A 14,666-nucleotide genomic window follows, 5' to 3' on the forward strand; every position below is an offset into this window, starting at 1 on the left:
AATTTACAGATGTATGAGTGTCTGAGGACATGAAGAGGCCTAGATCAGAGGACCGTTAGGTCAGACATCACAAGAATGTAATACATTGGGCAGCATGGAAGACATCTTTAAAAAGAAGGAAGGGGAAATGGGAGTTCCTGGAATGCTCCCTTCCCGGCATGAGATCCAAGAGTGGGCTGAGGGCCTTCTGCGGCCCCCGCTCACTGCCGTGGTCCTGGCTGTGCAGATACAGGGTAGCCTGGGCGCTCTTGATGAGAACATTTAACATTACACTGGCCTGGCAGGACTCCACCTCCCATCTTCCCAAGACAGAAACAGGGGCCCACGGTACTGTGGTCCTTTGACTCAGCTTTTAGTCTAAGATTGAATTACAAAAACATTCTGTTGTGCTGTCCACTTTACTTCCTGTTTCCTCAGTCCTCAGAGTCTTTTTTCCCCACTCAACCAAGTTCTTGAAATCCATCTCATACCTGTGACTGGGAAGTCAGATTTGAGCCCTAAAGAGGGCTGGCAGTGAAGAGGGCAAACCAGTCTTGGCCGAAGTGAAAGAAATGAATAGGGAAGGAGAACGAGTGAGAGGACGCACCTGGCCTCTCTGCACCCCATGCGGCCCTAAACCGGGTGTCATCATTGTCCCCTTCCAGTAGGGCCTGTGTGCGGGGTGGTCTGCTTGATAAATGGATTAATTCAATTATTAAATGAGAAAATTGCACCTAATATCCTTTGTTTTTTCGACAGGATTCCCAAAGAAATCACAGTGAGCAACATCCACCAGGCCATTTGCAACATTCCTTTTCTGGACTTCCTCACAAATAAACACATGGGGATATTGAATGAAGATCAATGAAGATGCCCTCGGAAAAGCAGGATTTGAAGATGTAGCCGAAGCTTTGAACTGTGATGTCTCCTCTTTGGGGAAGGAGGTTATTTTCTGTGTGCCTCAGAATATTATGGCTACCAAACCATTGTCTCCACCTAATTCTCTGTAACACCAGAGAGTTCAGTCCCAGGTCAAATCCCTTCAGGACAGAACCTTGTTTCCTGATTCTAGAATGAAGCTGTGAGTGGATGTGTGCTCTGTCAGCTGGCATTTGCTCACTCTCTGTAAAGAGAATCTCAGAGCTGGGCCAGGCCATGTGTAGCAGGTCCTTCTCTCCTCTGGGCGTCAAGGGGCACCTTCGGCTTGAGTGTAGGCAGAGAATAAGACTGGCACCAGAGGTTTTCACCCATTCTGAGGTTACAGGCAGTTCCAGCAGTTACCTGGTAACCTCTGGAGACAGACTGGGCTTCGGCACTCGGTGGCCGTGGTGCAGAGGACCCAGTCAGCTATAGGAAGCAGTAATGCCTTGTGGAAAATAAGATAGTCTGGGAGCCTGCACGCTGAGCAGAAGTCTTTGTGGAGCACAGGAACATTACTACAGCCAGGCTCAGAGAACTGTCCAGGGATAGACAGATCCCAGCATAGTCAGGGAGAGGTTTGCTATAGTCGGGAAGCTTTTAAAATATGTTAGTAATCGAGAACACCCACAAACTCCAGGTACCTGGCAGACTTGTACCAGCTTTGCGAGCATGCGTGCGGGGCGGAGAGTGGTATGCGGGAGCACCTGCCACTGAGCCCATGTTGAGTGCCTGGTGGGGGGCAGCCTCTGGGGCAGGCCTGCTTGGACCGTAAGTCCTGTCAGTGGATTTAGTGTCCTGTTCTTTTCCATTCAGTCTTTTCAAAGAAGAAAAGCTTTTCAAGGAAACACTGAGTGCCTTAAAGAGAAATAACTGCCGAAGCCAAGAGGCAGGAATGTCAGTGCTCAGAAGCAGTGAGAATACGTTGTATCCATATGTGGAGCCCTCTCGGTGGCAGAGGTGAATAGAAGAAGGGAGGTTTGCAGTGCCCCGCGTGACGTCCAGTTCCATTAAAGATACTCTGTCCTAATCTTCCTAACATAGTCTGTGTCGAAGGAAAGGAAAGAATTTATTCTGTTACTGGGAATCTGCTTGGAGGAAGTTTGAAACCTGTGAGTCAAACTTATCCAACCAACATAATTCACATTTTCATGAGTTCTGTAGGCGTTTGGGTCAGGAACGGAAGACAGGGTAGTGACTGAGAAACCTGCACTTCTTTATTCAACATCTGAGGATTGCAGATGCAGAAGGAAATCTATTCGGTAAGGCAGCGGGAGGCCCAGGCTTAGTAAAAAAAAAAAAAAATTGAGTACATAAAGGCTCAGGTACTCTATACATGAACTGCTGCAAGCAAGGTGAGTGAGCAAGTGCACAGAGTTATTCAGCAGTGGACTGTGACAGATTTACAGGAAGATTTGGTCCAAATGGCAACAGGTTCATTTAGTACATGTATGGAAGCCTAAAGTAATTATCTTTTTGCAAATGAAATATTAAATGATTTAATAGTTCCCATATGTGTTGATGTTTCAAATGTGTATCATAACATGTAACATAATTGTGTAACAGAAGTCTGCAATAAATCTTTTAATATTTGTGATGGGTTCTTCGGAGTTTGAACACTACACTTGGTAGGGTTCTTACATTAAGTCAGAGAGAGCTGCAATGGGGCAGAGGTATAGGTATTTGTGGGTTTACATTATTTCCACTTCCTTTCAAAAAGAATTTACAGCTCTTCAAGATAAAGGATTACAGTTACATAAAAATCTGAAAAAAAAAATTGGAAGATGCATGTTGACTGTGGAAGTAATTATTTCTGACAGCTTTGGGGCACAGGAAAACTACCTAATTGAGCTCAGAGCCTCCTTAAAGCCAAGGCCAAGAGGGAAAACAGCTCCTATTGTCTAACAAAGCAGCACACTGGATTTTCCGGAAAGATAGAATTGGTCTATGCTGAGGTCTGGAAGAAGTTACTCCTGTGACACAGTCCTGCTGTGACCATCTGCTATCAGAATGTCTAAAAAAATTACCAAAGATGCAGAAATATTTCAGAACTGACCACTTTTTACATTCACCCTTAGTAAGAACTAAGGGCTTTGAAAGCTTTGGTTCTTCAAAGGCAAGAAGTTCGGAAGGGAAGGACGTGATGGGAGTCCAGGTACGTGGCTTTCTTGGGACCAGACTTCACTTACTGTCAGCCTCTAGGGAAGTGAAGTGTCTGGAGGAAGGAGAAGAGGGGCAGTGCTTAGGCTCCTGTCCCAAGTGTGTGCCTCAGCCACAGTTTTGACCGGAGCCATGGGACAGGGATTTGTGTCACAGGCACTCCACCTCAGTTGGAGACTCCCTCTTACTTAAGCCTGTGTGCACAGGGCTGGCAGAGCTGATCCCAAAGGCGAGGTTCCCCCATCTTCCTTAGGGTGGGCTGCAGGGTCAAGGTTTTCTCAAAAGCTGCTTTTTGGAGTTTGGCCTAAAATCCTGGTGTTAGTACAGGTGTGAGAGTATTCCCATTTGCGATGGTTTTTCTGAGTTTTGAAGCACCATGGAACAGAGGCCAGACCTGGATCGAAATGCAGGTGAGGACTTTGGAGTGGCCTCCCTCTGGCTGGGCCTCACGGTGCATCCTCAAGGCCGATCAAGGCGGCTGCCGGCAGTGCTAACATTGGTTATGGAATCATTGATTCTGAACTCTTTTGGCTGAAATTAGCTAACAGATTGAACTTTTTATTTTTAAAAACATTGCTCTTTACAGAATTAATACAAAAATGCTTATGTAGAAACTTTAGCAAATATAGCAAGGTGTAAAAAATTTGTTACCCATAATTCCCCTTCCCGAAGATAACCACCATTAGTATTCCAATGTATTTTTCTATCTTTATCTAGTTTATATAGATGTGTAGGACATGTTAGGGGTTGACACCACACAGGTGAGACTACGGTCTCAGGTGCTTTGGAAGGCCACTCCAGTAACATGAGGGCAGGCTTTACTGAGACCTAGCATGGGTGGAGGAAGTTCCTTCTTCAGAACCCAGATCTACTAATGAAGTATGGTGAGGACGATGATTGGATTGGGGGTTTTGTGAAAAGCTGTCCTGGTACGTTCCAGAAAGGTTCCTTGGGCACGCACTATGCTTTCCAGAGGCAGGCCCCTGTTACCCCGCTGAGGTACCGCACCAAGGCTCGGCTGCGGGGAGGGTGGTGATCTCCGTGAGGTACTGCATCCAACGCCAGTGTGGAGGGCAGTCCCAAGGGGGAGTCCCTAAGATTTGCAAGCCTCCAAGGGTCAACCAGCAGTAGTTGATAAAGTCCTTATTACCAAGAGGAGGATAAAGACATATGAGAAGGTGCTCCATGTTTATAATTAAGGAAATAACAAACCGTAACAGTGCATTTTCGCATTTTAGTAAAATCAGATTGTACGGTTAATCTGTTCATTTCCCACAGAATGCACAGCAGCAGGCAGTCTCTTCCCTCAGAAACCTTTAACATGCAAACCAATGAAGTCTGAAATAATGGAACTCTTTGTGTAAGCATATGATTTGGGTTCTGGCTTTAAAATGATTCAGAGCATCTCCTTTGCAGGACTGAGGGAAGGCTGTGCCAGCCAGAGCTAGCCCCTCTGAGGGACCAGGTTCCCTCCAGCTCTCAGGGGCTGTGAAACCTGAGTGCCACTGCGGGCTGCTTACGTAAATGTTCGCCAGAGCCCCTTGGGGCTGGAGCGGGATAAAGATCCAAAGGGAAATCCTTGAGTTTCCTTTACCCAAAACTGCCATTACCTTGTGCACCCTAATCTATAAGAAGGGGCAGAAACTCCTTCGAAGGTTTGACCACCTGCTGTGCAAACCCGGGCCAGGCTGGCTCCCTGTGGCCACATGGGCTGGGACTTCCTGGGAAAGGAGGCAGCTTTCCAAAGACGACAGCTGCTTCCTCACAGCTCCCTGTGACTGAGAGAGCACGGTGGGAGTCCAGGGGCTGGTAGAGATGACACTCGCAGTCTCTCAGGGAGTAAGGCTAATGACACTTCTTACCCCAAAAAGCTCCCAATGCTTAGCAGGTGTGTACCATGTTCCCTTCTAGTCCACTGTTAAGGGAAAAAAACTGGAATTAGTAATAAACTATGGGGCTCAGAAGCCCCAAGGTAAATGTCATTCACTCAGTACTTAAAGCACTCAGCACAAGAAACCTTTTGTTAAAATGTAAGGGTCATCTTGGCCCTAAAATATGTCTTTGAAATTGAAACCATATAACTGATACTCTGTACCTTTTGGAAATGTCATCCTGGTTACTCAGCATCATGAGTCACATGCAGGTGATTACCTAAGATTTCTTCTACAACCTGAATGGTGGGGCCATTTGTAGGAATATCCAAGGACAGTACTGTGGGTGGCCATAGGTTACAAAGTTACCATGCAGCCTGGGAAAACAAGAAGGTGGACCTTACTGGTTTCTTTTGAGCAACTGTTCTGTCCCTAGTCCTCAGCCCCCGTGGACCAATTCAGTTCACAGCAGAATTGATCCTTAAGTTCTTCAGATTTAAAAACGGAAGGGTGGCCAAAAGAGGCAATTTAAAAAATATCTGAAGCCTTCTATACTCGCCTTGAGGAACAAGAGGATGGTTGAGGCCCAGAGCCCAGCTGTGTGGGGCCATGTCCATCTGCGCCTCTGCTCTGCACCAGGCCTGCAGTCCGGGTGGCAGTGGGGGAGAGTGGTGCCCGCAGCAAAAGACAGGCCTTTCCCCTGGGACAGCAGGGGACCAGTCCCAAGATCTCACCCCATTCCCCATCTCAGCAGCACTGTGTTCCGACTCCACTATGGCACTCTTCCTTGGTGGCAGTCACACGTTGAGGATCCGGGGAGCAGGAGCATGAAAGATGGCTGACGGGTTAGGGGTGAACTTCTTCCTCCCCGCAGTAGCCTGAAAAATGAAATGTGGCCCCATATCAGTGTGCCTTTCCATCAACTTTCCCTCTTCCCCCAGTTCCAGGAAGAAAATTCCCTCCTCCTGTCCTCCAAGAGTTGAGACTGCTGACCTAAAGGGTCCAAGGGGAAACATATGCAGGGGGCAAGGACTTTCCATTCTGCTGAGGCCTGAATCACCTCCCTCCCATCTCCTCTCACACAAACGCTAGGGACTTGGAAGGCTCATCGCTAGTCCTCACTGGTAATGGGTAACATGGATTTAGGAGGGGAGGGGACACTCAAGCCAGCACTAGGGAGATGCCCACCTGGCTGGCAACAAAGGACCATCTTGGTTCTCTGTTGGGGGATGACTGGGTGCTCAGTGCTGTCCGTGGCTATAATGACATTTTGCACCATCCAATCTGACTCAGTCCCTACCCTGGGGAAAAGGCCTCTGTTCTCACACCCGGTGCAGCCAGGAGCCCAGCCCCTTGCCCCACAGCACCAGTTTAGCCTGACCTGGAAGCTGACCCCAGGGCTGCCGTCCCAGCCGGAGCTGTGGGTTGTGAGGACCGTGGTGGGTTTTGCCTTTGTGGATCTCGATGGCTTCACTCCAGTCCAAGCCTGGAATTCCTGTCTGCAACAGAGAACACGGACCCCCCCTTGCACAATGTCAGTCATCCCTCCTGACTCTTCAGAGGCCACTGCCATTGTCCCGTGCTTCCTGGAATGCCCTGGCTAACCTCCACTGCTAAAATCCTGCTTTGGATCCAGACGCAAGCACCTAGTAGGTGCTGGGCATCAGAAACCACGTCCCAGCCCTTCTTCCTTCAGTGCTTCCTGTTTTGTCTCCAAGCCACCCAGAACCTATGATGGTCGGTCCCCAGCTCATTGGTGGCCCTTACATCCACAGGATGCCAGCCTAGACAGCACCCAGCACAGCAAAAGTCTTCCATACCTGGTTCCAACTGAGAAGGAAAAACAAGAGTATCATGTTTATGTTTTAATAATTTGTCTTATTAACTCCTACAAAGACAGGACAGATTGGAGGGGTGACTCAAAAAACTACAAGCCGGTCTGGCTCTTGCATGGCACCGTGCACATGGGTACATCTGCCTGCGTACGGGAAGGAAGGTGGTGGGGAGGTTGGGGGGGGGCGGCTCCCGGGACAGAAGCGACAAGGCAGGCACAGATTAGCTCCATGTTCCCGGAGTGCATTTTTTGATAAAGCTTTAATTCCTCAATTCCTCCGCACACAAAAAAGCCCTCTTTAATTCTATCAACTCCCCTGCTAGAAAGCTCAAGAAGGCAGAGACCTCCTGTGTCCATAGGAGCACCTGGCCAAGGCAATGTTCTATAGGAGAGAGTCCAGCTGGCCAGGGGCAGCACCCACATGTGGGCTGGGTCCATTCTTGTCTCATCCCACCCACAGCCCTGGCTGGGTTTCAGGCCCAGAAGTCAACAAAGCTGCCTCTTCTCCTTGGTGGCAGCAGCACAGCTGGACACCACTGGGCAGGCCGCTCATGGAGGGAGCAGCTGCGCCTGGCCACAGTCAGCACTTGGGGGTGCCAGGAGGCAAGTGGGGCCAGGGTCCTATCACATCACTTTGGCTTCTGAAGCTGCAAGGTTCCAAAGACCAGCTGCCTGAGCCATCTGCCATTCTGTTTCTCCTGCGGAAACGGGTCCTCCCCTGGGCGTGCCCTTCTGTCCCCAAACTGAGCTGAGCCTTGGGCCTGGCAGCCTAAGCCTGCCACCCTACGGTGGCTGCAGGGGTCCCAACATGGAAAGTGACCAGAGCCAGGAGTGAGAGTGATGCCCATGGCTGTTCCTGGGGCAAGGCTGGTGCTGGAGACCAGTGAGAAAAGACTGCAGTGGGATGGAGAAGGGACCTCAGAAACCGGGTGACTGCCTGGGAGAGAAGGCAGGCAGAAATGGCTCTGGCAAAGAATAAGAACACAGCCACATACACCGTGCGCCTCCCCTGACCAGGTTCCGTTCCCATCCAGCTCGTTTGGGCCTCAGCCACCCTGGCGGTGGCACCCCACTGAGGGTCAGGGGCCACCTGTGGCAACACCGAGAGCCCTGAGTTCTCAGCCCAACAGGGCTTCAAAGCCATTCGTTCCTCTGATCCTCAGTTTCCTCATGAAAAAGGCTACTGACCCACGTGTACAAGGTTATGATGAAACTTCGTGCTGGGCACTTCAATGTTTGGCCCTTTGACTCACCAAGGAAGGATAAAGGAGGATGACTGAGGAAAGAGATCTTCTAGAGTGGGTGGAGCTAGAATCTGGGCCAAAGGTGCCAATGGCACCGAGAGAATTCCAGAGGGGAGGCTCTGGGAACTTCTCAGGAGAGACCCAGGCTGGTTGTGAGAGCAAGATTCCCTGCACCCATCTGGGCAAGCAAGTGAGGCAGATCAGCTTTCACAGGAGCAGCAGGGGCTGGTGAGTGGCCACAAATATTCTGGTATTTTTGGATTCCCTGGATCTGTTACTTTTCCTACTGAATTTCTTCAAACCGTTTGCTCAGATAACATGCATCTTACGAGGAAGAGTCAGGATGGAGTTGCACACGTCAAGCCCTAGAGTGGGGAGGTGAGGGGTCCCAGAGGTCAGCTGGCATGGTGTTGGGGAAACCAAGTTCAGCAGTGGTCGTGGGTCTTGGCCAGAGTTGGGATATGGGGGCCTAGGGAGCCAAGCTCTGGCTATTTCTGTTTTACAAACAAGGAAAGGGTCAGAGAGACCAAGTGACCCGCCAAGTTTATACCCCAGGAAACCAGAGCTCCAGTGAGTCCCAACTCTGGGCAATACCTTTCCACCACTGCAGGACACCTCAAGAAACTAAGGGGCTCAGAGGCGGCAACATCTGGGGGGTGAGGTCTTGGGGAGATAATCTATGGGAGGAGGTCCTGAGCCTGGTGCCTGGTACGTGCTAAGCAGAGAATAACGACTGGTACCTTTGGCGTTACTGGAGCTGGGAAGACCCAGCAAGACGTCCAAACCCACCATCTGCTTAAGACAAGTGAGGGGCCGCTTCTAAAAGCCCAGTCTTTGCCTGAACGTTCCCAGTGAGGAGGAGCTCAGCACACCCGAGGCAGCTCACACCACCCTCCTTCCATGCGAATTATTAGAAAGCTCTTCCTTTCCCTGAGCTGAAGCTAGCTCCCCACGGGCTCTGCCCCGGGTCCTGCTCCAGGTCTGGAACATCAGCCATTTGAAGGGGTGCACACCCAGGCCCTCTGGCCTTCCAGACCTCTCACCATCCAGGCCCCTCCAGCCGGGCCTGGCACACAGCAGTCAGAACCATCCACAGCCTGGCTAGGGCCTGAGCTGGACTCCGTGTTTGCCCTGACATTCCCCTGTGAATTTCGGCAGCTTGGCTAGAGCATGCATCAGTGAACTCAAGACTCATCCTGCAACTACCATTCCCCTATTAAGTTCCTGAAAAACTGCACGCCCAGGAAGGAACCTCTGGGGAGATAGAATGTTCTACATATCTTGAAAATTACTGTATGGAAATTCTACCTTAACATCTTTGATTTTAAAAATAATAAAACTGGGGCACCTGGATGGCTCAGTCGGTTAAGCGCCTGGGCTCTTGGTATCAGCTCAGGTCATGATCTCAGTTTGTGGGTTCAAGCCGCGCATCAGGCTCTGTGCTGACAGCATGGACCTGCTTGGGATTCTCTCTCTTCCTCTCTGCCTCTCCACCACTCGCTCTGTCTCCCTCTCAAAATCAACAACAGACTAAGAGAGAAAGTTCATACCTTTTTGCCCCTTTAATTGTTTATACTAATGAAATTGATAAGAGTAAAGACAGCTATAAGGATGCTTATCACAGAAGTTATTTTTTCCTCTAAAAAACTTTTTTAAAAGGTAGTATGTGTACATGTTTAAAAATAAACAGTTCTTCAGAGAATGAAAAGTCACTCAGTGCCCTTCCACCCCTGGCAACATCCCTTCCTTCTCCCCACTCTGCCTCTCTCCAAAGATTCTTGTTTTTTCACATATCCATCCAGAGATAACCTATGCTTATTTGAGCAGATAAGTGTATATCAATACCCTTTTTAAAAACACAAAGAAGAAGCACACTGTTCTGGGTTTTGTGGGTTTTTTTGACACATACCCATCCAAGATCTTCTGCTATCAGTACATTCTAGGCCTCCCAGTAGCCCATCCTCTGGGCTATAATTAACCAGCCCCTACATCAGTAGGGCAGTGGGACCGTTTCTATCTTCTGCGGTACAATGTTGCAACATACCGTATGCTCCTTAGCTCCCACCCCACCTTCAAGGATACTTGTATGGAAAACTCCTGGAAACGAAGTACTGGATCAAAGAAAGTGTTTTCAATGGTCCCAAATTAGAAACATCCCAAATATTCAATGATACGACAGCAGATTAATAACTGGACATATCAATACGTGGATAGTATATCCCTAGGATAAAATACTGCACATCGATTAAATTCACGTTGTAAAAGAACATCTAGTAACATGCACAGACACCCAAAATAGATGGAAAAATGTGTACAGTAAGGATCTAACCATAGAAGAATTACAAATGGATATACACAAACGTTAAGGATTAGAAAGAACTACCAGTTTGGGTAGGATTAAGGGAGTATTAACTTGTTGTAATGTCTATAATTTCCAATTTTTCTATGGTAAGTTTATGTTACTTTTGTAATAAGAGAAAGAAAAAAGGAAGCCCTCAGTTGTCCAGGGGCAGAGCTAAGGTGGGGGCAGGGTGGACCCACAGATCTGTCCTCAGCGAAGGCCAAGTCACTGGCTCTCGGGCACTCAATGAGATCCCGGGGACCACCTACTGGGAGCTCCTAAGTCCACAGTACACTGGCCAGAGGGAGCTCACGCAGTTGGCCTGCACGCCCCCTGCCTATGGTTAGGCCCACTTGGTGGAACTTAAAGCAGATTTAACTCAGTGGAAGGCAGGTATTTCTGACAGGGCTGCCCGAGAGGAGAGCGGGCTGTAAGCGAGGTAGTGAGCTCCCTGTCAGCAGAGATGCTCGCTCATTCACTCAGGCTGGTCAGGGAGCAGCAAAGGCGACGCCTCCCGTGCTCTGGGACCAAAGGGGATGGCCTCCGAGGCCGCCTCCCGGAGTGGTATGCGATGGGGGCTCCAGGCGCCTCCTCCCTCCCACCCAACGTGGTCCTCAAGGCTCTCGGCTTGTTTCCTCCCACCGCCGGGTCCCGACTCCAAGCACTCCCCTGCCTGCAGCCCCATACCTGTACGACGTGGTCACCGCTGCAGCCGCGTCCGCGTCGCCGATGGGGAGCACGTAGACGCCCCGGCTGGGGGCCGTGGGGGGCTTGCTCCTGCGGCCGCTCGCACCGGGCCCCCGCCCCTGCGGCGCATCCCTGGGCCCCGCAGGCGTCCACACACCGAAGTCCCGCTGGTACTGAGTGAGTGGCACGTCCCGGCCAGGGTCCCGGGCGCCTGCAGGGGACGGGCCCCTGCGCGAGGCGCCGCCGCCCGGGCCCGGCTCCTCGCTCTCAAGGTCCGAGTAGTTGTGCAGGGTCAGCGGCACCGCCACGTCGGAGCGGTCCAGCTGGTTCCAGCGCCGCGCCAGGCAGCAGAGGCGGCTGATGCAGGGCCACGCCATGCCGGCCCCGGTGCCCGCCGCTCGGCTCCCCGCGCTCCCGGCCGCACCGCCCCCGCCCGGCGTCCCCACCCCCGCGGCCCTCCCCGCGCCGCCGCAGCGCCGCCCCCTGGCCTGGGGGTGGCCGTCCGGGGAGGGTGGAGGGCTCGGCTACAGCGCTTGGCCTGGGCTACAGCCGCGGAAGAGCACGGCCGGATGGGCGCAGAGAAGGGGAGGGGGTTAAGGGAGAGCGGAGGCAACCGAAACTGCCTGGAGGAATTTACCAGCGTCCAACTTGAAGGTCTCATAATTTAATCAAGTTCCCTTTAACGCTGTCTTCTAAATCGGACCTGGCTTCGCAGAGAGCGAGGGCTGGGTGGCAACGATGCCTTGCTGACCGCAGTCCGCACCTGCCAGGGTGGCGGTCCTGCATTTGTGCTCGACTGCTCCGCGGGGAGTTGCGGGCGGGCGCACAGAACCGAGGTGCCACGATGCGGGGATCACAGGGCAGACGTGGGGCCACGCTTCCCAGAGAACACGTGTTTGAATCGGCCAGTGAGTCACTGTTTGCCTTTACGGTGCTAAATTTGTAACAACCAATTCAATTTTCATTGAGAACTGGCATTAGCCCTCAATTGACCTTTCCCTGGGTTTTAAGATTCCTAATTTTAAAGCACGGCAACAGAGGGTTTAGTATTATAAAGCTGCCGACAAATCTTTGATCATTTTGCTTTAAAAATTCTCTTCCCTCCTGCGGGCATTCTTTTTTTATTGCAAAGTTTGGGTAATCCTTCAGGCTAAAGGTCAGTCTGTTTAAAGCATGACAGGGCATCAGAAGGAACTCCCTGGCCACACAATAGACTTCCTGAGCATTTGACCTGTGACCTCAACGTGCACTGCAGAGCAATGACTAATTAAGCTACTGAAAGAGAATGAATTACCCACAGCTCCATCTCAAGCATATACTTGGACAGTATCCAGTCTGCACCTTAGAAAAGAGAACTGCAGTACAGCCCTGACCAGTCAGGACTCCTCTCCCAAACCATCGCCTCTCTAAGCTTCCAGTCACAGCAGGTGACAGGGCAGCTGCCCTACCAGACCATAACCCAAGAGAAGCACACTGGAGACACTGGGAGGTTACACACCTGCTCTCCCTGGGTGGGGTAAGCTGTCTTTGTGTGACCTCTGTGCTCCAGGGCCCAGGGTTAGCCAGTGGGGACATTTGGTGACTACAGTATTCCATCCTGCAGGAAAAAGAAAAAAAAAAAAAAAAGGCAGCTCTTCTATTTCTTCATTCATCAACCAACCAAGAGCACTTCTATGTGCCTGGAATAATGCTGGGGGCCCCCAGAAGTTTAAGTGTAGTAGGGCAACAACAACTGGATTAAGGCAAGTGGAAAGAGGGTGGGGAGGCTGGCCTCGCCACCTGTAATGAGGGGCCCTGGGTCAGGGTGGAAATGCAGGGTAGGGGGTCGGGAGGTTCAGCAAAAGGCAGCAGAGATGGGACCGGGCAAGCCTCAGGAGCCACACTTAAAGCTTTTCACGGGGGACACAAGAGAAGGACGGGAGTGTTTTAGCACTATGTGGCCAGATGAAGACACACAAGGAAATTTTAGAGACCAGCTGGAGAACAGTCTCAACAGTTCAGGTTAGAGACAAGGGACTGAACTAAGGCACAGGCACTGGAAATGGAAGGGGCATTAGATTCTAGAAATAAGAGATGAGGGAAGGAAATCTAGAATGGCTCTGTCTCTGGCTTCCAGTTGGTGAGACTGCCCCTTAAAGCCAGGAGTGATATCTGAGGTGCCAGCCTGTGCAGTGGGGTCTCAGCACCTGAAACCGTACCTGGCACGCAGAAGATGCACGTACTGAGGACGGAGGTGGTCTGTGGGCCTGGAGCTCAGAAGACATGCTCATGAAGAAAACTGAAGCCAGGGGAAGTGCAGGGAGAGAAGAGCTGCATCCCTAGGGACACCACACTTCCCAGACCAGTAGAGGCGGCACGGCCTGAGAGGCACAGGAGCCAGGTGGAGCACAGCCTTCGGGTGCTCACATGTCAGCAGAGAAGCCAAAGTGAGCAAACACCCTAGTGGGCAAAGAGCAGGGACCAGCGCCAAAGCTGTAGACAGTAAGGCTGGGGCTTCCAGAGCTGGGCTCTGACCCTTCACAATGCCATTCACAGAGACAATGGCACTTGGGCTGTTCAAAGCCTCCAGCACTGAGGTATGTTATGGACAGAGAAGTGATTTAAGGGACTTGACCTTCTCAGTGTTCCTTCCCTAACCATCACAAAGCAGGAAGAGACGGGTTTTCATGGCCTGTGCTCCTAGCCTTCCCACAGCAAGACATAAATGTCACTGTGGACTCCATATGGAATGTCCATGTGATCTCAGCCTCCCATCCCAACTCTGAAAAATGCTTCTTGCCTCATCTGTATGTCACAGGGTTGTTAGCATAATGTAGTCAGAAATGTCAAAGCACAGCAGTGTGACCCTGAGCAGTTCCCACATGCAGCCACCCTGGTTCCTTCCTGGCAAAATGAGGGTTGGGTTAAAAAACTCTCTCCTGGATGTGATATTAGTTTAGAATAGAATCCCTTCTGCCTGGTAAAAAGCGGCACTTCATACTAGAGAAGAATCTGGGGGAAAAATATAAAGAATCGCCCAATCCTGGACAATTCCTATGTGCAGGCACATACTGCCATTCAGCTCTCAACACCACGTGAGGTGGCACGACTCCTTTCCCTACAGCCCAATGCTCCATGCCCAGCACCATACAATACAGATGGCTGTGCTCCTCTCCCATGCAAGGTGCAAGATCTTGCATTACCTTTCAAGGCCACTGGAAGACTGAAAACTCTCCTGTAAATCTTCTCAACAAATACTTTTAAATTCAAAAGGCATTTCTTAGAAGTAATTTTCAATCACGAGGGCAACAAGAGTTCTGCTATAGTGAAGCTGTTACAATGACCACTGTCTATTTCAGTAAGATGCTTCAGTTCAAGAGTGTACGTTTTCAAATGTAAGACGCAGTCAGGCTCAGATTCAAGTCTGGGTTATCCGTGATAGTTCCTTCTAACTCTTAATTTAGCTACAATTTTAACCTAGAAAGCAAAGCCTAAAAATAGCTTTTTGTATATGCCACTCACTGCCAGAAAACATTACCTTTCTTGGGATAATGTAGAAAATACTACAGCTGTTGTTTCAGACCAAGCCAGACAGGAGATACTCTTAACGTTTGTTTTTTTTTTTAAACCTGTAGACCAACCAAAGAAAGGGG

General features: G+C 50.5%; 2 protein-coding genes across 6 annotated transcripts in view; one reads left to right on the forward strand and one right to left on the reverse strand.

Moving 5' to 3' along the window:
* YEATS2 (YEATS domain containing 2) overlaps positions 1 to 2,494 on the forward strand; it is a 114,149-nt gene extending 111,655 nt beyond the window's left edge. For all 5 annotated transcript variants that reach the window (XM_086674847.1, XM_025913583.2, XM_086674849.1 and 2 more), the window contains one exon: positions 739 to 2,494. In XM_086674847.1, the coding sequence (XP_086530973.1) occupies positions 739 to 847 (109 nt within the window). In that variant the 3' untranslated portion in view covers positions 848 to 2,494. The remainder of the gene's footprint in view (positions 1 to 738) is intronic.
* A 1,100-nt stretch (positions 2,495 to 3,594) lies between these two features.
* Positions 3,595 to 11,474, reverse strand: MAP6D1 (MAP6 domain containing 1). Its single transcript, XM_025914060.2, has 3 exons — positions 11,035 to 11,474; positions 6,310 to 6,427; positions 3,595 to 5,806 (listed from the first exon to the last, which is right to left on the reverse strand). The coding sequence occupies exons 1-3, from the start codon at positions 11,409 to 11,411 to the stop codon at positions 5,726 to 5,728; spliced, it is 576 nt and encodes a 191-aa protein (XP_025769845.1). The 5' UTR covers positions 11,412 to 11,474; the 3' UTR covers positions 3,595 to 5,725.
* Between the last annotated feature and the right edge of the window lie 3,192 nt (positions 11,475 to 14,666).

This window comes from Puma concolor, chromosome C2 (assembly GCF_028749965.1).
Source record: "Puma concolor isolate L17-30 chromosome C2, mPumCon1.1.hap2, whole genome shotgun sequence".
Classification (NCBI taxonomy): domain Eukaryota; kingdom Metazoa; phylum Chordata; class Mammalia; order Carnivora; family Felidae; genus Puma; species Puma concolor.

Bases quoted from the DNA above. Each gene is read 5' to 3' on its own strand.
- MAP6D1 (XM_025914060.2), bottom strand. From the start codon at position 11,411: ATGGCGTGGCCCTGCATCAGCCGCCTCTGCTGCCTGGCGCGGCGCTGG. The intron at 6,428-11,034 runs GTATGGGGCTGC...TCTCTGTTGCAG, and splicing joins GCGGTGACCACGTCGTACAG to ACAGGAATTCCAGGCTTGGA. The intron at 5,807-6,309 runs GTCAGGCTAAAC...TTCATTTTTCAG, and splicing joins GCCCTGGGGTCAGCTTCCAG to GCTACTGCGGGGAGGAAGAA.